The sequence below is a fragment of the Barbatula barbatula genome (genome assembly GCF_947034865.1).
Source record: "Barbatula barbatula genome assembly, chromosome: 14".
NCBI classification, from domain to species: Eukaryota; Metazoa; Chordata; class Actinopteri; order Cypriniformes; family Nemacheilidae; genus Barbatula; species Barbatula barbatula.
In genome coordinates, this window is record NC_136777.1 from 7,299,451 (window position 1) to 7,323,316 (window position 23,866).

At 39.1% G+C, this 23,866-nt stretch overlaps 4 protein-coding genes across 11 annotated transcripts in view; 2 read left to right on the forward strand and 2 right to left on the reverse strand.

The window, feature by feature from the left end:
• The window catches only part of tdrd9 (tudor domain containing 9), a 12,773-nt gene extending 4,313 nt beyond the window's left edge, over positions 1–8,460 (reverse strand). The window contains exons 1-26 of the mRNA XM_079472269.1: positions 8,175–8,460; positions 7,741–7,829; positions 7,516–7,589; positions 6,571–6,792; positions 6,348–6,470; positions 6,170–6,250; positions 5,622–5,792; positions 5,436–5,533; positions 5,133–5,252; positions 4,966–5,050; positions 4,794–4,851; positions 4,593–4,697; positions 4,416–4,513; positions 4,196–4,327; positions 3,916–4,075; positions 3,744–3,807; positions 3,598–3,661; positions 3,447–3,491; positions 3,235–3,288; positions 3,050–3,166; positions 2,819–2,926; positions 2,635–2,735; positions 2,377–2,550; positions 2,116–2,227; positions 1,813–2,028; positions 76–165 (exon numbers count right to left, since the gene is read on the reverse strand). Coding sequence (XP_079328395.1) covers positions 76–165; positions 1,813–2,028; positions 2,116–2,227; positions 2,377–2,550; positions 2,635–2,735; positions 2,819–2,926; positions 3,050–3,166; positions 3,235–3,288; positions 3,447–3,491; positions 3,598–3,661; positions 3,744–3,807; positions 3,916–4,075; positions 4,196–4,327; positions 4,416–4,513; positions 4,593–4,697; positions 4,794–4,851; positions 4,966–5,050; positions 5,133–5,252; positions 5,436–5,533; positions 5,622–5,792; positions 6,170–6,250; positions 6,348–6,470; positions 6,571–6,792; positions 7,516–7,589; positions 7,741–7,829; positions 8,175–8,302 — 2,889 coding nt within the window. The 5' untranslated portion in view covers positions 8,303–8,460. The remainder of the gene's footprint in view (positions 1–75; positions 166–1,812; positions 2,029–2,115; positions 2,228–2,376; positions 2,551–2,634; positions 2,736–2,818; positions 2,927–3,049; positions 3,167–3,234; positions 3,289–3,446; positions 3,492–3,597; positions 3,662–3,743; positions 3,808–3,915; positions 4,076–4,195; positions 4,328–4,415; positions 4,514–4,592; positions 4,698–4,793; positions 4,852–4,965; positions 5,051–5,132; positions 5,253–5,435; positions 5,534–5,621; positions 5,793–6,169; positions 6,251–6,347; positions 6,471–6,570; positions 6,793–7,515; positions 7,590–7,740; positions 7,830–8,174) is intronic.
• Positions 8,461–9,686: 1,226 nt separating this feature from the next.
• On the forward strand, positions 9,687–12,732 carry pgam1a (phosphoglycerate mutase 1a). Of its 3 annotated transcripts, none has more exons than XM_079472281.1 (4): positions 9,687–10,185; positions 10,637–10,911; positions 11,484–11,664; positions 11,778–12,335. In XM_079472281.1, exons 1-4 carry the CDS (start codon positions 10,047–10,049, stop codon positions 11,945–11,947), a joined length of 765 nt encoding a protein of 254 aa, XP_079328407.1. In that variant the 5' UTR covers positions 9,687–10,046; the 3' UTR covers positions 11,948–12,335. The 3 variants fall into 3 exon arrangements, with proteins under 3 accessions (XP_079328407.1, XP_079328409.1, XP_079328408.1); XM_079472283.1 differs by lacking the exon at positions 9,687–10,185 and adding an exon at positions 10,207–10,509 and having other exon boundaries at positions 11,778–12,702; XM_079472282.1 differs by lacking the exon at positions 9,687–10,185 and adding an exon at positions 10,209–10,518 and having other exon boundaries at positions 11,778–12,732.
• mettl18 (methyltransferase 18, RPL3 N3-histidine) lies at positions 11,969–15,963 on the reverse strand. The gene is made up of 2 exons (XM_079472280.1): positions 15,792–15,963; positions 11,969–13,545 (listed from the first exon to the last, which is right to left on the reverse strand). The coding sequence occupies exons 1-2, from the start codon at positions 15,891–15,893 to the stop codon at positions 12,667–12,669; spliced, it is 981 nt and encodes a 326-aa protein (XP_079328406.1). The 5' UTR covers positions 15,894–15,963; the 3' UTR covers positions 11,969–12,666.
• Positions 15,532–23,601, forward strand: zdhhc16a (zDHHC palmitoyltransferase 16a). 6 transcript variants are annotated; one of them, XM_079472276.1, is made up of 12 exons: positions 15,532–15,944; positions 17,292–17,410; positions 17,494–17,730; positions 17,826–18,020; positions 18,292–18,380; positions 18,483–18,511; positions 18,834–18,967; positions 19,845–19,940; positions 20,325–20,401; positions 20,490–20,613; positions 20,744–20,814; positions 22,487–23,227. In XM_079472276.1, exons 3-12 carry the CDS (start codon positions 17,503–17,505, stop codon positions 22,587–22,589), a joined length of 1,146 nt encoding a protein of 381 aa, XP_079328402.1. In that variant the 5' UTR covers positions 15,532–15,944; positions 17,292–17,410; positions 17,494–17,502; the 3' UTR covers positions 22,590–23,227. The 6 variants fall into 6 exon arrangements, with proteins under 6 accessions (XP_079328402.1, XP_079328400.1, XP_079328403.1 ...); XM_079472277.1 differs by lacking the exon at positions 15,532–15,944 and adding an exon at positions 16,157–16,323 and having other exon boundaries at positions 17,356–17,410; XM_079472275.1 differs by lacking the exon at positions 15,532–15,944 and adding an exon at positions 16,158–16,323 and having other exon boundaries at positions 22,487–23,319.
• Positions 23,602–23,866: the final 265 nt, after the last annotated feature.

Consider the following 23,866-nt stretch of genomic DNA (forward strand, 5'->3'; position numbering starts at 1 on the left):
GATATCAATAAATGAACAAAACTGCCTGTAATATAGCGATCTTAGAATTCATTAGGGGAAAAAAGAAAACAATACTTGAAATGGCGGGGTTGTGAGGTCAGATGGGAGCTCTTTCAGACTGCTGCATGGGACTTTAAACGTGTTTCCAAAATCAACAAAAAACACCTGCACACACACAAACACACGTAACTTCTCACCAAAAGTAACTGGTCAGAAGAAATGACAGTGGTAGTCAAAAGTGCTTGCTTTCCTACATTCTTCAAAATATATTTTGTGTTAAACAGCACAAAGACATTTACTAAGCAATTTTTCCTAATATGGTAGTAGTATGGTGGCCAAGGAATGTTTGGTTACTAGCATTTTTCCGTTTACCAGAATAAAGAAATGTACACAGATTTGTAACAACTTGAGGTTGAGTAAATGAAGACAGAATTTAAATTTTTGGTGAACGGTCACTTTAAGGCCTGCAAGCAGTAGCGGTTTTAGGCACGGGCGAACCAGGTAGTTGCCAGGGGCGGCATTTTTTAATGTCATATGAGGGGCGGCACAAGCAGTAAAAAAAAACCTCTAGGGCCGCCGCAAAGCGGTTTTCTATTACCTATCATTCATTCATTGTGTGGGGTATTGGAAATTTGGCACCCCTGCATGCTGAGAAGGTGCCGTGTGTGTGAGAAGGGGAATGTGATAGTTCACCTCTGGTGATTTACATGTTAAGTCAATGCAAAGACGCGATAGACCAACTTGTGGTGCGATTCGCATGAATGACGCGAAATGAGCGTTCAAATGATTCGTGCTAGTTGAAAAATCTGAATTTTGGCGAAAATCCGTGCCGTGTTAACAAATCAGGAGCTTGCTCTAGTAGGGCCGTGATTATGAGATAGCTAGCCTCCCATAACGCGAATTCAATTAGCGGGCTAAAGTTAGTCACACACCACCTCGACTTTCTTCCAAATAACGCACATTTTATTCATAATGTAATCAATACAGGCCTATAGTTCCTGCACATTTTAGTTTTTCTCCATCCATCCATTTTCTAACGCTTATCCGGGGCCGGGTCGCGGGGGCAGCAGTCTAAGCAGAGATGCCCAGACATCCCTCACCCTAGACACTTCCTCCAGCTCTTCTGGGGGGACACCGAGGCGTTCCCAGGCCAGCCGGGAGACATAGTCCCACCAGCGTGTAATAGGTCTTCCCCGGGGTCTCCTCCCGGTCGGACGGGCCCGGAACACCTTCAGGGGAAGGTGTCCAGTAGGCATCCGTAATAGATGCCCAAGCCACCTCAGCTGACCCCTCTCGATGTAAAGGAGCAGCGGCTCTACTCCGAGCTCCTCCCGGGTGACCGAGCTTCTCACCCTATCTCTAAGGGATCGCCCAGCTACCCTGCGGAGGAAGCTCATTTCAGCCGCCTGTATCCGGGATCTTGTCCTTTCGGTCATGACCCAAAGCTTTTATTTTAGTTTTTCTGAAATGGCTAAGTAATACAAAACGATTATGTGTCACCTCACCAAGGTGAATTGGTTTAGTCTTTCTGGCCCTGACTCGTTTCGTGACGTGAGTTACAGTGTTGGGGAGATGAGAAATCTGTTGATTGTCGAATGCCAAATAAACAGAGATGGACAGGTGCACAAGCCATAAGGTGCACAAAAAAATTTATTTATGCAATTGAGAAATTTAATTTTCTCTTTCACTTATGTTGTTATAATAAAATATGACGGTTTGTCATAATAAAATAATAAATTTGCTCAAAGGTGGTCTCGCCCGGGGTGCAATTCAATGTAGAACCGCCACAGCATCTGTGTGTGCCTCTTGTACCTCTACGTTGCTGCCCAGGATGTGCAGTATTTTGGCTCTGTAGTATTTAGCCGGTTGTTGTGAGTCTGTGAAAGGGGCCACACACAGCAGGTTTGGGTACAGAGAGACAGACACGGGTCTCAGATCTCTCATGTTTAATGCTGCTGTCAACTGACACTGTTTCTCCACGCTGCTCTGGTCTGTCTGAAAGCCCCAAAAATGGCCCACATCGATCACCTATGGACACATTCATAATCTTACACTCAAATACACACACACATTTGTTTTGCATCATGCTGTAACCTGACAAAAAATGCATTTCACCTCTGTGATGTTTATGACAAACTCCCTGCTGGATGGAAGTTTCTTCGGATCTACTGAGCTGTTCAGAACCCCAACAGGATAGACAACATGACTCTGAACATCCACGTTAATCCTAAAAGAGATTTCTGTACTTTATAACACAGTAACCTTTAAGTGTATATATTGAATAAATCGTAAACTGACATTTAAAAAAAAAGTAATGCTTTTTCAACACTACTTCTTAAGGACGTAATATTACTGTATGAGAGGGCATGTGGCTACCTGGCGTGACGTAGGTGTGATATAGGCTTTCCGTTAGCATGGAACTCCACCTCATCTGCATGGTGCACCTGCAGTTGCATAGCCGGAGTCTGTCGCGCCCGCAGCAATGCCAACAACACCTCAGGAAGGACGCCTGACTCCCTCGCATATGAGCGATTAAACTCTACATACGCTCTGAAAGCACGCAAGTATGGCACTCCAAGTAATGACAAACAAAATGCACCGTTAAAGAATGCTGAAGTGTAAAGAGACTGTTACCTGGACCCATCAAAACTGATGGTTTTGACCTGTCCACACTGACGGAACAGAGACTGTATCTGCTTGTAAGACAGGAATGAAAATGGAGGCAAATTCCTAATCTAGGAGACAAAGAGAAAGTAAGGGACTGTACAAAGAAAGACAAAAGATACAAATGCTACCCTTCCAGCAAAAGCAAGGGTACCATGATGGTGGTTTTGGGGTCATTTCCAGAAAGTTCTTTTGATGCCATCTGCTCATCAATCTCTCCCTGGGTGAAATAGTTTGGGAAGAATGCACCTGCGATCACCACCTACATGAAGACAGACATGTCAGATTACGAAGCAGCTAGTACACACACCTTGTATACACATATAACGGACTGTAAGAAAAGAGGGCGTGAGTGTCTGTTTATTTTGTGTGTGTTTGTCTATACCTGCAGGATGAATCTCTGTTTGTGAAGGCTGGTGTAGTCTGTTGGATTTGAGGTACTGCTGATGTTCATGTTGAATCTGGACACTCTATTCTTCAGATCCTCAAAGAGCTCTGCAACCTAAAACAAACACAACATAAAAACAACGTACAGATTCTGTAGAGCATGTGTATGTGCAGTGTGCATACCTCTCTGATCTGTTTGATCTGAATGCAGTTTTCTTTGCCCCATTCCAGTTCATCCTGAAGAAAAAACACAAAGGTGCAGATCGTGTTTATTCACAGCATTTTAAAGTCACATTTGAGGTTAATATCTTGCATTTAATCTTACATCCCACCCTCCTGTGCTCTGACCAGCCGTTTCTAAACACAACAACCCATTGCATGTATACCACATTTACCTTTGGGTGTCTGAGTTCTCCTTTAGCTCGAGATGTATACCAAGCCTAAAAAACAATATTCAGACCAATAGCAATATTATTTTACCGTCACATGCATTATGGACGGTATATGAAACTATGCAAGGTTCTGTGTTAACCAAGCATGCATTACCTTAAAGGCATTGACGAAAGCGATGAAGTCACTCGGAACGTTCTGTGCAAAAGCCAACTTACTCCTGGGAAGTCAACCGTACACATTACATCATAATCTTAGGATCAACACCTATAAAGCGCATGTGAGGTCAAAGATCAACCTACCTGTACCCGGCCAAATGCTGCAGGGATGGCATAGCAAAGAAACTCTTCAGAGAAAGGGACGCAGCTGAGGCAAAGACAGATTATATCGTTTTGAAATGGCAATATAGTGTGGTGAGAGCTTCATACTATAATTTCATGATATACATATTTGCATATAAATGCAGTGTTATACCGATGATGATACACTCCTCCAGACAGCCAAACACGTGGCCAAGAACGATCAGCTTCCCCAACTGCAAGTCCACGGGAAGGTGTGCCAACACACGACCCAAAAATGTCAAATTTCCATCGAACTGCCTGTGACTGTTGTTTTCTACAGACAGAGCACCGATCTACACACACATACAGGAAATCACAATATGACCATACTTTCCTTGCAGTAAGAATTAAACAGGCTTGAATTAATGTAAAAAATCAATGAATGAGCAAATAGGCCCATATGTGAATCAAACCTGTTTAAGTTGCAGGACGGTCCTTTCAATGTCACTGAGGTTGGGTGGTGTAAGGGCTGTGGAGAGAACGGTACGGGGGTCGCCCATATCCAACAACTTCACCTTCAGTAATGTACTGGCCAACGGAGACCGCTGCGGTTCAAAACATACATACACACTCATAAATTATCACCAACTCCTAAGAATTTAATATGAATTTGTATATGAATTGATGACTCACCAGCATCTCTGGGATTGTATAATCCCGAATCTCGTTCTCCCAGAAGCGCCTGGTCACCAGCCTGTAGCAAAACCCTTTAGATACCCGTCCGGCACGACCTGGGAAGAAATGCAAACTCCCTTTCAGAAAACCAGTCACACACCAGTTGAATTAAACTTCAGTGCACATGTTTTGTACCTCGACGCTGGTTACAACTTGTCTTTGATGCCCAGGTGATACAGAGAGATCTGTAATTGGTTTCCTTATCACAAACCAACTGACGTACCAGGCAGAAGTCAATCACTGCATGAAACACACACACAGAGTAGAAAAAAACTCATACAAATTTTCACGAGAAGACCATATAGGTGTTTTAAAGACCAGTGTGATAACACCCACCATATTTAACATCAGGCACAGTGACCGAACTCTCTGCGATGTTTGTGGAGAGAATAATCTGTAAACACAAAAACTCAGGAGTCCATGGACTACCACATCCTTCTTACACAAGAGGCATACAAATGCACAAATGATGCTAACTGAACAAGACTTCCGCTTAGATGAAGAATACCTTTCTGTACCCTGGTACAGGCACCAAAAACACCCCATTTTGCTCCTCTAAAGTGACTGAGGAGTGGAGAGGATACACCTGCAACCTGATAGAGCACAAATGCACCTGTAAGCACATTTATAAACATGCACACTTACAGCATATAAACACAGTATTGACAGACATACCTTTTGCGTACCAGTTTTCCGAGGGCCTCCTGCATATACTGAATTTCAGCAAGCCCAGGCAGAAAGACGAGCACGCTGCCTCTCTCCGGCTGAGAAGCACATCCAGCCTGCTCCGAGCATCTGTGCCACACACACGGAGACCACTGAAGCTGTATTACTGAGAGTCTCATATAAACATTCAACAGACTTTGGACTGGAATGACCACAATACATCTATAAATGCTGATTAAATGAACATTTGAAATGGTCTCTCGCTTGTTTTCCACGGCTGTATACCCTGCATACATGATTGTGAAGTCTGACCTTTGATCTTTACCCTCCATCTCATCAAAGTTCTGGATGAGGGAGACAGCAACATTATACATCTCCTCAGGAATATATGGGTCATCTTGGACTTGCACCTGACAAACACACACACACACAAACATTTATCCAGTGTGTGTCTGCTACAACACAAAGTTCCAAATGCACACTCTCTATCTGCCATACATTAACTCCAGCGGGCAGGATGGTTTTGATGTCATCCAAGTAAAACTCTTCAATGGTGTACGGGGCTCCTTCCACCTCAAAAACATACGCCGGATTCATCTGATTGCGGATAAGAGTTCCAAAGTACTCAGCGAACTCAGCACAGTTTATGGTGGCAGACATGAGAATGACCTGGAGGGCGAGGAGAGATGGACATTGGATTACAAACATACAAATGTGTTGTGTGTTGAGTGATTATTTAAAACTACAGAAAAGTAGCTTTGGGCATATTTTCCCCAAAACGACACATTTTAGTAACTTCTATATACTAGGCAAAGGTAATGAAATAAGGATGTATGACATATAACATGCATTCTGACATGTTAAAGCAAACTTTGTAAAAATGTAAACTGTGGAAACAGCTAAACATTATCCTATAGGCTCAATTACAAATGCAATCATGTTCCTTGAATCCTGTGTTATATAAAGTGAAAGAACACGGACAAATGTGTGTGTGTGTGTGTGTGTGTGTGTGTGTGTGTGTGTGTGTGTGTGTTTGGCACACAAACCTTGACATATCTGGAATTGGAGTTAAGTAGTTTTCTGACAACCAGCAACAGAAAATCAAGTTCTTCTGTTCTCTCATGGACCTGAACAAGAGATTGCATGAGATTGAGCCCAACAGCGACTGACAGAACTGTGCTGACTGGCTTAATTTACACTCTAAACTTTAAAAACTGTACATACCTCATCAATGAAGATGTGCGAGTACTCTGTGAGAGTTTTGGACCCCACTAACTTCTGCAGTAAGACTCCTGTGGTCACAAAAATCAGTTTGGTGTGTTCTGTGGCCATTTTTTGCAAACCCACCTGAAGAGTAATAGATCAAGAAAGTTACCAACTCTGTTGTTTGTTGAACCTTCAAAATGCATTAAGTTTTAGAAAGCAGGTTACTGCATGCATCTCACACCTGATACCCCACCAAGCTCCCCAGGGTGCATTTGCGTTCACGTGCTACCCAGCGGGCAATGCTGGTGGCGCCAATCTTGCGAGGCTGAGTGACCACCAGGTTACACGGCATGTTTCTCTCTGCATAATGATCCAGGATGAACTGTGGAAGCTGGGTGGTTTTCCCACTGCCTGTTGCTCCACGAATAATGATGACGGAGTTATTCTCAATCAGAGAGACCAACTAAAAAGACACATACACACACAAAATACAGACAGTGACACAACATCACCGAATTTGTTTTTAAACATATGTGACCCTGGACCAAAGGCGTTTGATCTGACCGCAAGATAGCAGTAAGTTAGTAGACATCCCCCCTTTGTGAAGTCAGGGACAGCCTGACTACGTACCGCAGGGTAGAAGGAGCGGAAGCGCCCTTTGTTGAGCTGTTTGTCCGTTTAGGGCTACTGTACAAAACATGCCGGCGCAACATGGCGAATTCAATGTATGCCCGCTCTGTATGTACATATAAATAGCTTATTCTAAGGTAATACAAACATAACGGTTCATTACATAAGGTCTTTATACACCTCTGAAGAAATAGTTTTGTTTATTATATTGCATTTCTGTCAATAGATCCTCCTTAAAATTCCACATTGCTACTTTAAGTCGCACAGAAAAACTTTTAGTAAAAAGCCAAAAAAAATATTGTAAGGGTCAAAACGATAGATTAACAAATAGATTTAAAAACGAGATTTTTTGCACCCTCGGACTCCAGAGTTTAAAACGGTCGTATCCAGATATTGTCCTATCCTAACAACCCATACTTCAATACAGCTTAATTATGCAGATATATAAGCAAAGCAAACATATACTATGCTGATCAGATGAATGCATCTGAATATGCTTCTTGATTTATTTTAAGGGATTGAGAACGTTGGTTATGTTGTGCTCTCGTATCCTTACCTCTTGTCTGTTCTTAGTTATAGGAAGAATTGGATACTCATAAGTGGCCAGTAGAGGGGGGTTGGTCCCTGGACCTGGGGTTCAGAGGTCATGTCAAAACAGGTCAATTAATAGGCAAAGTGCAAATTACATATTTATCTGACATTATTCTAGTGGTTACAAAATAATACTAGACTTTTTGGCAGATAAACTATAGTGTGCATGTATACAGATGTGTATAGTTACTTATTTTCTCTGGCCTTCTCCTCCTCTGGTTTCCCCCATCTGATTTGTCTTTTTCTGGAGAGCTCTGCTCAGAAGACGGCCCTAAAGACCTGTAGAGGATATGTGTGTGGTTTTGTCTCGTGTCACACGATTATGCAATTCTAACATTATCTATCAGCCATACCGATGCAAAACTACTAAGTTTTTAGGGCAATCATAACCAAGTCCATCATCTTTTAAACATTTTAAGATAGCTGATAAATGGATCTGCCCACGTGTTTCATGGTGTTTGCTCTAATTAGCGCCATTAGCGACCCGGTTAGGTCAGAAATGATGATAAAGCTTTTAGCTTCTTGACACACTTTATTTAGTAGGTTATAATTTATGAAAGTACATCGGCGCTTTGTTCTCCCAACTAAAAGCAAAAGCACTCATAATGCCTTCAAGATTCTTACCTGTCCGCAGAACAAATACCGTCGGCTTCGCTTTCCTTTTTTACTTCATCTGTGATTCTGATGTTCGCAAACTGCGCCCCGACGGTGAACCAGTGCGCTATCTGTGCTGATGTTGTTGCCTGATGCATTCTGCACAATTTTACCAAATAATTAAAACATTCATATGCAGAGTTCGAAGACGACAGCTAATACGACTTGTCTACGCAAGTACTCGGTTTGCATCTTTTTTCTCCTCCAGCAGGTGGCGCGTGTGTGAGAGAAAAAAACTCACATTTTCTCAGAGGGCAATTTTCTGACGTCTGTGATTGGTGTTTAGTAACTCACAAACAAAACGAAACAGTACTTTTTATGATTTATTTATCTTTTTTTTCTCTTTCCCTCATTTTATATTGAATTAAGACTTATTGCTGTTACAGATTTTAGTTAACTATGTCTGCCTTGAGAATGATAAATAGTTAATCTTGTTTGTAAATTTGTTCATTTCAATAAGTAAACCTACAAAGTGATACAAAAACTATATATAATAAGTACTATATATATTATTTATATACAGTACAGATTATACTATAAAATTACATTAAATATGAAAGTTATAGGAGTGGTTTCCCAGACAGGGATTCTTTTAAATCAGGTCTGGGCCTTAATTTAATCAGGAAATGTAAGATGTTTTACCAAACAGGCCTTGCTAAAAACATTACTTGTGTGCATTTTGAGACAACACAAAAGCAATGATGTATTTTAAGATATGGCAGCGCAAGTTGTTTTTGGTTTGGAAAGCTCTAGCATTTATTTTAGTCTAGGACTAGTCTAATCCCTGTCCGGCAAAGCGCCCCATAGTGTGTTCTTTGAGAATATTAACCTTTAACATTTCTGTAACATGTCAGTAAACTGTATTATAGTTTGCACTAAAATATGTTGCTGTATTAACTGTAGTAACTGGATAAATTGTAGCAAATACTTTAGTATACTTAAGTATTTACTATGGTAAGACTCAAAAACACTAGTGTCTATGAGTTTTAGTAGTTTACTGTCATATTTTCATAAGGACATACCTACTGTAAAATATTTTCATAGTCCATGCCCACTGTATAATATTTTCCCAATATTGTATTCTGTATTTATTCTAACTGTATATCCTGCACTTGCTAATTGCACTTCTGGTTAGACCTAAACTACATTTCGTTACACTGTACTTGACTTGTATATGTGTAATGACAATAAAGTTGAATCTAATCTAATCTAAATACTAAAGTACACTGGATTTTTTTCACGTGGTAACTAATTCAAATGTGGGACAATTTTCTTTGATACAGCAGTCTTTAAAAAGGGAAATATTAGGCTTAATTTAAATGCAGAACTAAGACGGCCAGTAGGTGTCGTATATTTTCCACTGAGTTAGTGAATCATTTAAAAGACTCGTTCAGAACGCTAGTTTGAATCATTGTCTCCTTCGAGTCATTCAAAACACACACTGATTTAGGAGATAAACACCGCAAAAAGGCAGATGTATGTGTTCAAAAGAATATTAATGCGCATATGCATCATTTATAACGATACTACCATTTCAAAAATAGAGAGGCGATGCTACCGTTGCACCGGTATACCGTGCAATCCTACTTCACGTTTACCGTTTTATCCACTTCGAGCTTGGGGTTTAACACGTGGTTGGTCGTTTCTTTTCGAGTTTTTTGATTGGTGCAGCGCTGAGATGGGCGGTCTGAACGTCATTCCTCACAGACTCGGATCAACTTAGAGGAGGGTCTTCTTGACAAGGTTCTGTCAGACTCAGAACGTTTCAACTTGTTCAGACCTCAACCAACGTCCGACTTTCAGTGAATACCTCTCATATTCTAATATTTATATATATAAAAAATGGCTGCTTACAAGATTGTTCTCATTCGCCACGGCGAGAGCTGCTGGAACCAAGATAATCGTTTCTGTGGATGGTTCGACGCGGACCTGAGCGAGACAGGGGTTCGGGAGGCAAAGAGAGGCGGTCAAGCTTTAAAAGGTTTGTTTGAAACAAGGATTCGTGATATGTGAGACTGTTAGTATAACGAAAACTGTATGTAACTTTCCGTCCTGTGTTTTATCACCTCAGATGTTTGTAACGAACGCTTGTGTCTAAATTGGAGACCCCCGGTTGATTTGCTTTTCATATTTATATATGATTTATAGTTTAGGAATTGAAACGCCTTCCTTTTAAGAAGAAAATATAAAACTGCAGCCTTTCCTCAATGTGACGTGTGCGCTCTATGAAATCTGAACCAATGACTTGGTAGTTTGCATATTATTTACAGGAGTTTGTGGGCGGGACCTAGGATGCGAACGTGCTGTATGAAACGTATTTTTTAATTTCTCACGTTTTAAATTTCTCAACATTTCCATTGATGTGTCATTTTACCGAAAGAAAGAGATATCTTGTATTTAAGATTTTGGATCAAAACGCTTTACTTTTGCAGATGCAAGGTTCGAGTTTGACATTTGTTACACGTCGGTGCTGAAGAGAGCTGTCCGGACGCTATGGATCGTCCTGGACAGCATCGATCAGATGTGGCTGCCTGTACACAGGACCTGGCGGTTGAATGAACGCCACTATGGTGGTCTCACTGGTTTAAACAAGGCCGAGACCGCTGCCAGGCATGGTGAAGCACAGGTTAAGATTTGGAGGCGCTCCTATGACATCCCACCGCCAGTCATGGATGAAGATCAGGACTTTTACAGATTCATCAGCGAGGTGTGACAGCTTACGCCTTTTCCTTTATACTAGTACTATTGAAACCTTATTTTAAGACAGTTTAGACGGCTCAAAATTCATTTTAGTCTTAAGCCTTGTCTGTGAAACCGGGGGACAGTAACATATTCTGTTTTTAAATACGCATTATTTATATTCCTTTATATTTATGTCTATAGCCGTCATTGTAAGTCGTTTGGTTTAAGAAGCTTTAATGAGACATTGTCAAATTATAAAAGAACCTGCAGATCCAGTTTTATCTATATGTGACCATGGCAGTGTTTATAATAAAGAAAATCAGGTCTACTCATAAGTTGGTGTGCTAGTTTTAAACATCTTTGTTTATCTCTGTACATTGATGTTATGTGCTGAAACTGACGTGTGTGTGGTTAATAAGTGCTAAGGTTCAGAAAACAAAGAGCAAAGCTTATTTGTATGGAAGGAAATGTGCAAATATAATTTTAGCAATCTGGCTCTTCTGTTGGCTAGAAGTCAAGCAATACTTGTAGTAGGTCTGCTAGCATGTATTCAATACATGTATTTTATGTCTTGTTGCATGTCTGTTCTTTCTATAGGATAGACGTTATTCTGACTTGACTGAGGACCAGCTGCCATCCTGTGAGAGTCTGAAGGACACTATTGCACGAGCACTACCATTCTGGAACGAGGAGATTGTGCCTCAGATCAAGGAGGGAAAGAGAGTGTTGATTGCTGCTCATGGAAACAGTTTGAGAGGGATTGTGAAACACTTAGAAGGTATGTTAGACCTTATCTTTTAAATTCCCATGATTATGGAAAATGTGTAATTATCCAAATATTTTAAATAAGTCTGAAAATGTAATTCTCTTAATTAATGCTCACATTCGCAGGAATGTCTGAGGAAGCCATCATGGAGCTGAATCTGCCCACAGGCATCCCTATACTTTATGAGCTGGACAAGAACCTGAAGCCTATCAAGCCCATGCAATTCCTTGGAGACAAGGAGACTGTACGCAAGGCCATGGCGGCTGTGGCTGCCCAGGGAAAAGCAAAGAAATAAAGTATTTTCTTGAAATATTTTAAATTATACACAAGCACTGAATTGCTTTAAGCGGTTAAATGTTCAACAAAGGCGAGTTCTATATGAGATTGATGAGAAGTTGTGTGTACAAGTTGATAAAAAATTCATAATTACCAATATTTATTGTTTAAACCGTTTACAAGGACCACATTTTGTTTTTCATTTGTTTATGCAAGACATTCCTTTAAAGAAGTTACCACTTAAGTCTCCACTTTATTTTGACAAGAATGTTTGGTCAAGCTTTATTAACTTCACTCGGACCATTTACATTTCTTTAAAAGCCTGTTTTGTACTAAATAGGTATCATAAATCTGTTTAATTTCACATTAAACCAGTGTTAAGTTCTGATCTATCATGTTCAATTCTTTATTTTATGATACTGTAGTTATGAAGTGCTTTGAGAAAATATACTGTGTACTTTATTTTACAGGTTCAACATTGCATGTTACAGTTTACATTTACCTTTAGGCACTGTTATGAAAGTTAGATCTATGACCATAAACACTCAAAGAAATTATCTTTAAAGCTACTTAAAAGCTGTTTTATATCCCAATAATGAGTGGCGAGCAGAACCTTTGTCATTCCAGCCCATTGCCAAACTGAAAGTCCACTGCCTTGCATAGCAGGACTAGATCTAATCTGCAGGAATGTGGCCCTTCATGACTGCAGTCTGACAGCATTGCACTAGATTTAAATGGTCATTTTTTGAATGTCAATGATAAAATATGTCTCTTCAGACCTTGTTCCACATCTTTTAAATGCTTAATTTGAAAAACATTATTCTGTTCTACAAACTTCTGAAACAAATGAAGGCCACCCCCTACTCCAAAATAGTGAGACTTGGTTGCCAAATAAACAATGCCATTCTCAGCGAGCAGATCACGAAATACATCATGAAGCGATGAGTAGTAGTCTGTGTTGTAAATGGTTTCAGACGTAACTATAATATCATACTTCGGTAAAGGATTTTTCTTTTTCATAAGTAAAAGAAAAGAGTTCCAGTCCCCCGAAAAGAAGCCACAACAATCTAACAATGATTTTTGTGATGCATTCAGGGCTTTTTTCTTTGTTGGTGGGCTGCCATTTTTCTCTCCCGTCTCCTCATCATCGATGTCATCTTCACAGTTGAGAAACACATTTGGTATTGTTAGCTGCTCTATCACTGTGCTGTTATAATCCTGAAAATCAACTTTGCTGGATCCCCTCTTTAATGCAAGTATGCCAAGTATCCCCGCTCCGCAACCCAAGTCTAACAGCCTTTTCCCAGAGAAGATTTCTCCCCCCTCATCAATGTACTCAAGAAGATCGTAAGTGCATTCCCATATCTTAAGTCCACCCTCATAAACTCCAGAGATGAGATCCGAGTTTTCAGTCAATGTCTTGGCCAGTATCTCCTCAGTGTCCTCACGTTCAGCTGAAGTCCTCTCAAACACAGATTCATTGAGACACAGAAGAGGAGGTAGTGCACCTATGGTGATAGTTTCGGACACCCAGTTCTCAAGATGTGACAGTGGATCGAGCAAAGGTTTATGCTCTAGAGCATCCTTCTGTTTCTTTTGGACTGTTGGACTTGCTTCCTGAAAAAAATGCGCTTATGATTTCTTGTGACAGAAACCCAAAAATATGTATTATTCTACATAAATCCTGCATTCATATCAGCATCATTTCAAATCAGTTGTCTTCCAAAGCAGCTTTAGGAACCGATGTAAAGTTGGTTCGACGTTTGACATTTTTCAGATATTCAACCTCGGAAAACATCAATATTTCTTTACCTAATTAGCAAAATGACAAGAGACATGCTGAATGTATTAGGATAGGGACCGTCTGCAAAGCAAAAACAAAGAGCAAAAACTGTTATTTCATCTAAATGCTTCAATTAAAAAATACATTTAAAATCTAATTGGTGTCTGTTGTTTCTGGTTCAAAGAAGAACAGTTTGATGTTGGTTTTATTTACAAAACTATAGCACAAGAAAATCTATTGAAATGGAACAAATAAGAAAAAACTGGCAAAGATTTTGCAGCAAACTGAGAGATCGTAAGCATTAAAGTACGTACAATAACAAAAATTCAGTTCATCTGCACCATTACTGCGCATGTGTCTTCAAAATACACCACGGAGCATCTGTAGTACAACATACATGACGTATTGGACTGATCCAGTACGTCATCACGCTACAGGCTGCAGTGAGGACTCATATACCATGAGACTTTTTGCCCGGGTCGCGAGATGTTGCGGGAAGCTTTACAGAGTAAGTCACACAACTTCTTTTTGGTTATCTCTTTATTAATTCCATGTTTGGAACATGTGTTTCGTTTTGTTTTTGCTTTTTCGGGTACAGCTGCTTGATAAAATACAAAAAAAGTGCTATAAAGATAAATCTGACTTGACTATGTAATTAAATATTACATAATAGAAACACAACATCAATTAACATTATAGGTTTGCAGTGGCTAAGTGTGTCCCAAGTAGGGTGGCCATTTCCATAACACCAAAAAGGAGGACACTTTGCGGCATTTAGTGAGGCAAGAATAACTACATCTGGTGTACTCGCAAAAACAATACAATTTTGTCTATCATATCTATGGTATCATGATACAGTGATTCTGAAATAGCCTACTCTATTCATTGCCAGACAATTTGATCAACAACATATCTTTATGTAGACCTATGTGTAACAGAGGCAAAAAAGTGTTTGTTCACAGTATTTGTATTTATTCAAGATACTCCTGTATGACTGGTGACTGCATGATAGACTTTACAAAGCTCTGCAGCAGAGATTTTGTCATCCTGGGGTGATGTTGCCTCTCGAAATTAAGACCTAAGGGAAGACGTACCAGCAGCTCATCGGTTACCTTTATGTTTTTCAGTGCTGGCATGTCGGTCAATGGCGGCTTTCCCTTTACAACTAACGTCCACTTCACAGCGACATAGTATGCAAAATCCATGGAAAGCATCACTACTGCTTTTTGATATGAATTCGTGCTCTTCTGTCCATTCCGGATTAAATGATGTCGGACGTTTCGGCATTTTAACGTTATGATGTAGCCTCAGTTCGTGGAGGCTTGTTTACGTTTTTAACCAATTATATATCAGATATTTATTTGACACCTCTTTCAGCCAATCATTTGTTTGACCGGAGATCTTACGGCGGCAGACGCTATGCTGCTGCGTCCCAATAAAGGTTTTACAGCGCGTTTTTTAAGGCCGATTCAGAGCAACCCCGAAAAGGAGGACAAATGAGTGTCCGGCTTGATGCTGCGCCGGACGCCGGACAGGGGGCTCAAAATCCGGACTGTCCGGCCAAAAGCCGGACGTATGGCCACCCTAGTCCAAAGGGGTTAGAAATACTACATGCTCACTTGGGAACTTCAGGCCCACTAGAACACTTTGGCCAAAAAACTGGAAATATGTCATGAAAGTAGTCAAGTGGTGAAGTTCAAAGACCACAAGTGGGGTTATTTTGATCAGTTTGATTCCCGGCTTGGCGTCCTTCCAGATCCCTCTCAAATCACGTCCTATCTCTCTCTACACCTATATTTATCAAAGGCAAAAGGTTTCACGTAGTTTGCAGACGGTCCCTAACCTGCGTAAATCCGTTGCAGCGCATTAAGGAATATTTAAACATATAAGATGTCATCTGTGTCGACTTCTACGTGTTAATACCTTAATAGTATACATTTAAACTTATCCACTAAAGATCTTTTGACATTATTCGCGACAGAAAATCCTTCTAACATCCAACGTCGAAAACCAACTTTATATCGGTGCTTTAGCATATTAAGCCGGAACTAGCTAACGTTAGAATGTAAAATTCCCATACCGAGCATTTAGGTTCCACATCTTTTGCCTTGTCGTCGGTGCTTTCTTTATCAGTTGTTTCCTCTGCATTTAAAGGAATATCGAAGTTGAAACTGAATGCCATGTCTACGCTTTCAGTCGCTGTAGTGCCAGAACACGTGCGAACAGCTACAAGGTAATACTACAATTCCCATGATTCTGTGCCACTGTTTGATGACAGTCGCAAATACACGCACTCTAACTAAACAACGAGTTTTTAACAAATTATTAAAATTATTTAACAAATGTCATTAAAATGAGAAGCAATGTACAAATAAAAATAATAAACGGATAAAAAAAAAATTCAGCAAGTATTTTCGCCTTCCACTCCTTCAAACCCCAATTCCCAGAATTCTCAGCGTCACAGTCCTGCGCAGCAAGCAGGCATAGGATTAAATTAAATGGGTTGAAAACTACTGTTAGCATTTATTTGCTTCCATCTGTCACGGTTAGATTGTCTTTTAGCGGTATCATGAGTTGAGTCTATCTCGTCGTTAAGGGCAGATCTCGAGCAGGTAAGAAAACAGACTGCATATATTTCCGCGATGTTCCACCGTCGCTGTTTTGATCCAGCCAGAGCGAATTAAATATAGATACTAAATAATAGATACTAAACATCATAGATGACCTTTCATAAGATATAACTTCTATTTTGTATTTTAAGTCACCTACACATTTACAAATATGTGTATTTTTTGCCTTCCCTTGTCGTCTTAATAATCATTTTTAAGCGATAGACGCACAATATGTCCCATCACTAAAGCCGCAGTTTATAATATGGGGGTATAGTGGGGCATACTATATTCTATAAAAACCACACAGTTCCTTTTGTTATCCATTATTGATCTTAAATGTCCTTTTTCTTTTCTATTTGTTCTCAATCAATAAACAGTAGATGGGTGGTGCTGTTCTCAACAAGAATCTTTTGTGTCAGCAATGTAGAATGTCTGGATCTGTAGGTTACATTACTGGTACAATGTCTAGACTGTAATGCTAGCATAAAGTTTTTTGTGTCCACACTTCATATCTATGCAGTTATTGTTTGGAAGTTGGTTTGCCATTTATTTCATGTTCCACTATATAAATATTTTTGGTTGCTAAAAATCTTCGTATCATTACAGACTACAGATGTCTGTGTGCGACTAAGATGTCAGAAGGGAATAACAAATAGAGTGGCTTTTACATTTAGTCATTTAGCAGAAGCTTTTATCCAAAGCGACTTTTATGGGTTGAATTGAAACTCTTCTAGTAAGATTAAAGCACTGTCTAGATAGAACCACAAATCTAGGGAAAGGAGCATTAGTCACTAGCGTAACCATGCCCGTTTTGACCCAACCCATGCTATGCAATGTTTTGTAAAGTGAACCTACAATAGCCATGCCTTTTTATGTGCTGTGAATCAATGCAGTCAGTGTTAAACTATGCAAAAACACCCAATATTTGGAGTAATCCATTTGTTGTGTCTTTGTATTCTTTGTATCAGATCATCTAAGGTATCAGAAAACTAAACCATGCTTGCATTATTTGTTTGGATCAATCCATGCCAGCTGCTTTGGCGGATACTTCATTAATTAGGCTTAACACAAGAAGATCGTAGCTGAGGTAGCTGCTCATCGGTGGTATAACTTGCTTGTGCCGATATTCAGGGAATTCCTTTGTAAACGATAACAGCCTGCCTTTTACAGGGGTAGAATATGCAACCCTGTTCTACCGCCATGCACCTGCTGCTGAGATGCCTGCGGGGGTGTAGCAGGCACAGCCGCAGTCGCCTGCCCCGAAGACTGAGGCAACCTGTAAGCTACATGAAACTCATCCTCCAGTCGCTTTATTTTAATTCACTCACAAACTCTGAAGTGGTGTTTGACTGCATTCTTGAGCCAGTGTTTTGGATGGTGGAGGTTGTCACACGCTGGTTTGGAATGGTAAATGGCCAATTATCCTTTCATTATTGTATTGTTTATATTTTAGTGTGGGGAAATTGTATCTTATATCTTGCACTTTTTCTGTTTCTTTTTAGGTCTTTGTTTTTTTAGTAGTAGCTCTGACCAGTTCTGTTATCTTCATTGCATACTACTGCCTTCTACCACTGATCTTGCAAACATACTCTCCTGGCTGGATAATGTGGCACATCTGTTATGGACACTGGATAATAGTCATGATAGCCTTCCATTACTATAAAGCCACAAAGACCCCTCCTGGAAATCCTCCTAAGGTTTACCAACCACTGATATACCACATTTCAGCAGAGCTGCAGTACATTTACATTAACATTTATGCATTTGGCAGGCGCTTTTATCCAAAGCGACTTACATTGTATTATATTATACATTAGTTTCTAAGTATGTGCAATCCCTGGGATAGAAACCATGACTTTGGCATTGCTAGCGCTGTGCTCTCACCACTGAGCCACAGGAAATCTCAGTGCATGTTTAACATCATGTGTGAGCAACAGTAACAGCTCTTCTTTCATTCTATTCTTTCAGATGAAAAATGACGTCCCGTTTGTTTCTTTCTGTAAAAAATGTGTAATTCCTAAACCAGCCAGAAGTCATCACTGCGGCATCTGCAAAACGTAAGAGAATTACACATTTCTGGAACATGCATATCCAATTTGAAGATCAACAGCATATTTTACTATCATGCAAAAAATAACACACTTCTGTTTTCTTTCCAGCTGTATTTTAAAAATGGATCATCATTGTCGTATCCTTTTGAAATCATTAACGTACAATATGTGTTCTGAAAAATACACATAAGATTTTCTTGATTTACTTGCCAAACAGAGCAAACTTTTTTTAAGGAATTAATTTTTAGTAAAAATTAACGAAAGCCATAATGAAATAAGTTTGAAAGAGCCTTATTGATAAGACACATTAGATATATTGAAATGTGACTAGCAAATATTACGATAATAAAAAGGATGCCCAAGGGCCACTTGGAGACACGATTAGTTCTGCTCATGTTTAGTGATTAAGGTCTTATGGCGGTATCTTGTGTGTTTTATTCCTTAATTCTATATTTTCAGCTTGGCTCAACAATTGTGTTGGTCATTTCAATCATCGTTATTTCTTCTCGTTCTGTCTGTCTTTGACATTGGGCTGCATGTATTGCAGCATCAGTGGCCGTAATCTCTTCATCGATGCATACCACTCCATAGATGTAAGGCCTTGTTTTTTACTTTCACTTAATTTAGGATTCATTAGCTGTATCGTAAATGTGAACCTTTCATTCACTTACAAGCTTTAAATCTGTGCGCTTATTTATCTTATTCTGTATATAGTGGTGTATACAGTGTCCTCCACTATTATTGGCACTCTTGGTAAATATGAACAAAGAAGTTTGTAAAACTAAATCTGCATTGTTTCTCGTTTTGATCTTTTATTTAAAAAATTCCAATATTTCATTGAAGGAAAACTATTTGCAGTAGGGGGAATATCACATTGTAAAACTTTTGCGGAGTGTATTAAATAAGATAGATAGACACACATTCTCTTTCAGGCAGATTTGCAACATCTCCAGTCCATTAAAACTTCTTAATCGTTGTCCTGATGTTGAAAATGGGATTTATTTATTGTTTCAACCATTTCCTTTTAAATCCACTTTCTATTTTGTGTAGCTCAACAATCTTTTGCTGCACATCAGAACTATATTATTTGGTTTTATCCATTGTTATGAATGATTAAGGGGGTTTGTGTTACATAATATTGTTCTTCTGTGCAACAAGAAGTTTCATGGTGTTTCTAGTCACCTTGTTGTGCTCAGAAAATTTTAATATTAAAAGAATTTAGGAGGGCCAATATTTGTGCCCAGTGTGTATCAGAGAAAAAAAAACCCATTTCAAATTGTTTACTTTTTTTTTTTTATAAAAGATCAAAACAAGAACAAATGCAGATTTATTTACCAAGGGTGCCAATAATAGTGGATGGCATTGTATGTTCTTTCTGCTTGTGTGTGTATCATCCACTTCTTTTTTCAAAAACGTATTTTGTAGTGGGTAGCTGTTTTTAAAGAATGTGGTCTCTCTGCTATTCCATAGCAATTTAGGCACATGGAAGGGGAGAAACAGGGGGTCCCGGTGACAGGGATTGGGATGCTCATTGGTATTGTACCGTCAGAATCCACTGCTGGGAAGGTATAAGAGACCACTCTGTTTTCTGTGGTTCTTGCTGTTAGCTTGCCTTTACAACTGTTATAATGATATTAGGATTATATTTAAATTGCTTTTCTAGCAGATGGTTGAGGGAGGATTTCCTGAACTTTAGCCTCTGTAAGCTTTGCACAGCTTTTATATATCTTGCTGAAACCTTATGTTCCTTTTTTTCCGTGATAAACGTCAAAAGTAAATTTTTGAAGAGTTGAAAGATTTCTATTTTTCCAAGTAGTCCAACAGTTAACTTTAAGAATGCATTGAAAACATTTGATATAGTCATGTATGATGATACATTCATAATATTAAAAAAAGTAATATTTATTTATTCTTACAGTTTATAATATTTTTCTTCTTACCTTGACACAGATGGTTTTTCAACCTCCATATACCTATAAAGACAGGATGTTTCACAAGAGTATTATATACATGTGGGTCCTCACAAGGTAAATTTTTTGAAAAGATTATTCTTTAAGCTCCAATACTGCTTCCAATATTTCTGTAGACCCACATCTTTAATGTTTTTTGAATCAGTACAGTGGCAGTGGCTAATGGAGCTCTCACATTATGGCATGCTATACTGATCACCCGTGGAGAGACCAGCATTGAACGTCATATAAATAACAAAGAGGCCAAGCGCTTGTCGAAACGTGGAAGGGTGAGTGTGCATGTCCGTAATGTCTGATTTAAATCTGATGAGTCTAACATTTAAATCTAATATATCTGTGTAAAGCCGTTTAAAATTATCTTAAGTGAAATAGAAATCAACTTGATTTTATTATTTTAAGGTTTATCGGAATCCTTTCAATTATGGAAAACTAAACAACTGGAAGGTGTTTTTGGGTGTGGAGAAGAGAAGGTAAGACTTAAAACGAATCAATTTAAACTGTTCCTATCATCGGCTCTTATTGTTACAGTCTAATACAAAGATTTCAGCTTATATGAGACCAGTTATTATAACCATTCTGGTCTACAGGACTGTTTAAAGGTCCAGTGTATGAAATATAGCGGCATCTACCTGTGATGCTCACTCCACCCCTCCCTTTCGAAACACTAAATGGGGTTTCACACCGGAGACGGAAGGACAGAGCCACACAGTGTAGCGCCATTGTTTGTAAAAATTAACATATTGTTTTCTATGAGTGTACACACACCGACGCTGCCATCCCGCGCCTCACTACAACTGTAACTCTACAACTCTGTTCTGAGTCCTGCAGCGCCACAACCCGCCACTCGCATAGTATAAAATTAAATGAGATATTATTTGACTGAAATAATTTAATGTACACACTGACTTCACCATAAGTTGCAAGATGCATTTATCTGTTTGGGAATAACAGAAAAACAGCCCATTAATACAGAAACCTCTCGAGTCTACCACATTAATAACAGAGTTGTCCTAGACATGGCGCTTCGCAGCTCAGCGCTTCCGTTGTGCGACCCCCTTAAGGCGGCTGACACAGAACTAACATGTCGTCAAGTTTTTGCTTCTTTGCCGAAGGTAATGAAAACCTAATGCTTCATTGTGTAAGGATACACCTCTGAAGATATAGTTATGTATATGAAATTGCATTTCTGTCAATAGATCTCCCAATAATGACACATTGGAACTTTAAGGCAACGAAATTAATAGCAACAATAATAACCAGCTGTCCCCGTCTATCCTGGTGAACTTCTATCCCTTCACAAAAGAGAGCATCCTGACCACCTGTGTCACAGGTGGGTGAAAAGGGCATCACAGGGATTTCACTTCAAGCCATTGAGGACATTCAGAAGAGATGCTGTCTATGTGGAGCTCAGGGCATTCTTAAAGGGTAACTCCACCCAAAAAGGAAAATTCTGTCATGAATTACTCACCCTCTAGTTGTTCCAGACATGTATACATTTCTTTGTTCGGTTGAACACAAAGAGAGATATTTTGGAATAATGTTAGCAACCAACAGTTCTGAAACTGCCATAGTTATGCCATTAGTAATTTTTTGGTTCTGCAAAAGAAGATACTTTGAGGAATGTAGGAAAACAAACAGTTCTGGGGCACTTTTGACTACCATTTAAATTGGTAGTCAGTGTTGCTTCAGAACTGTTGGTTGCTTATATCTCTCTTTGTGTTCAACCGAACAAAGAAACTTATACATGTTTGGAACAACTAGAGGGTGGGTAATTCATGACAGAATTAAAATTTTTGGGTAGAGTATCCCTTTGAAGGACTCCTCTCATCCCGTCCACAGACTGTTTTCTCTCCTGCCCTCCGGCAGGCGTTTCAGGTGCCTCCGGACCAGGACCAGCAGACTCTCTTTATTGAACTCTGCCCTTCGCTGATCCCACTGCCCCTCATATACCGCTACACTCTCCTCTCCCCCCCTCACTGCACACCTGCTTAAAGTTTTGTTATTTGCACTACTGGACGGTTCAGTGCTCTACTGGACTGTCTACACATAACATATTTGTCTATGACCTCAGTACTAAACAAGTACTAAATGCTGTAGTATTCTGAATTGTAACCATTTTTGTGTTTTGTTACATCTCCGCAGTCATTGGCTGACACGTGTTTTCCTGCCCTCTGGACATGCCCCTTATGGTGACGGACTGACATGGGACATCCACCCTCTTAAAAAAGACATGATACCAGTCTGAGACATTACAGATCTGATTGTCTCAGTTGGTGATGGCCAACACTGTCGGAGGTGACTCTCACCCAATGTGCCATGGCTGAATGCAAACTAAAGCCCTGAAAATACGGCAAATGCAGAGCCCAGATTTACAAAGTAAAAAGTCTCATTGGAAGACTTTTGCTCTTTCTGGTCAAATGAAAGGACTATCCTTTAGGATGGATATTCTTTTTTATCTTTTCTATTAATATTTTGTAATGAAATGATGTTGACTGCTAGGAAAAACTATGAAAAACACTGTGCTTAAAGCAGGGGTTTGCAGCCATGTGGAACGTTTTTATGTGTGTAAATAAGGGTGTCAACTCAAAACGTATGTTACACAGTGTCATTATTTAAGATTTATATGATCTAAAATGCAATAGATTCTTTCCAAATTCATCTACATCGCAATAGATTTGCTCATAATTTACTCACCATCATGTTATTCCAAATCTTTATAAAAAAGTTCTGCAGAACACGAAAGGAGATATTTTGAAGAAGATTGGAGCCAACAACATTTGGTCTCCATTGACACAAAACCACAAAATAATTTCTCAAAATATTTTCCACAACATTTTACAATATCTTGTAATGTTTAAACATTAAACATGTCTTGCCACTTTTGTTTGTAGCCTTTCTTAACAATGCATTATCTTTTTGCCTGTGTGCTCTCCCTCTGCATTTAGATTTTACATTTTATCAGTAAATTAATTCCTATAATGAACATTAATGAAATTGTTTAACATATAAATCAACATCCTTGCTGTTAGGTGGTAGAATAGCATCTGTTTGAACTCTTACTGTATGTGTTTTCTAATTGGTCATTCACCCATTAAGAAAGTTAATATCAAAGATAACTAGTTACCTCAAGCACTAGTTTTGGAACAAAAAAATATTTTGATTTAATTTGTATTGTTTTATTTTAATTTGTAAATTGTTTATATTTAATATTTGGTATGTGTTTTTAATTCAATATATTAAATTAAGATTTCAATTTATTTTTAGATATCAAAATTAAGTATATTTATTAATTACGATAGACTTTAGGACATTTTCCTGAAAACAGCTTTTTTTTTGTCAAATAACATAATCAGCCCCATGATCTTTAGTTAAAACATATTTTATATGCTGACAATCTTATATTCTGGGAGTCATAATTTGTGGGAGTCATTTTTAACACCACACTGGCACAATCCAGAAGCAATGTTTGCTGATCCACACATGCTGAATCTACAGAATTATCCAGAACAGTGAATTAAACAT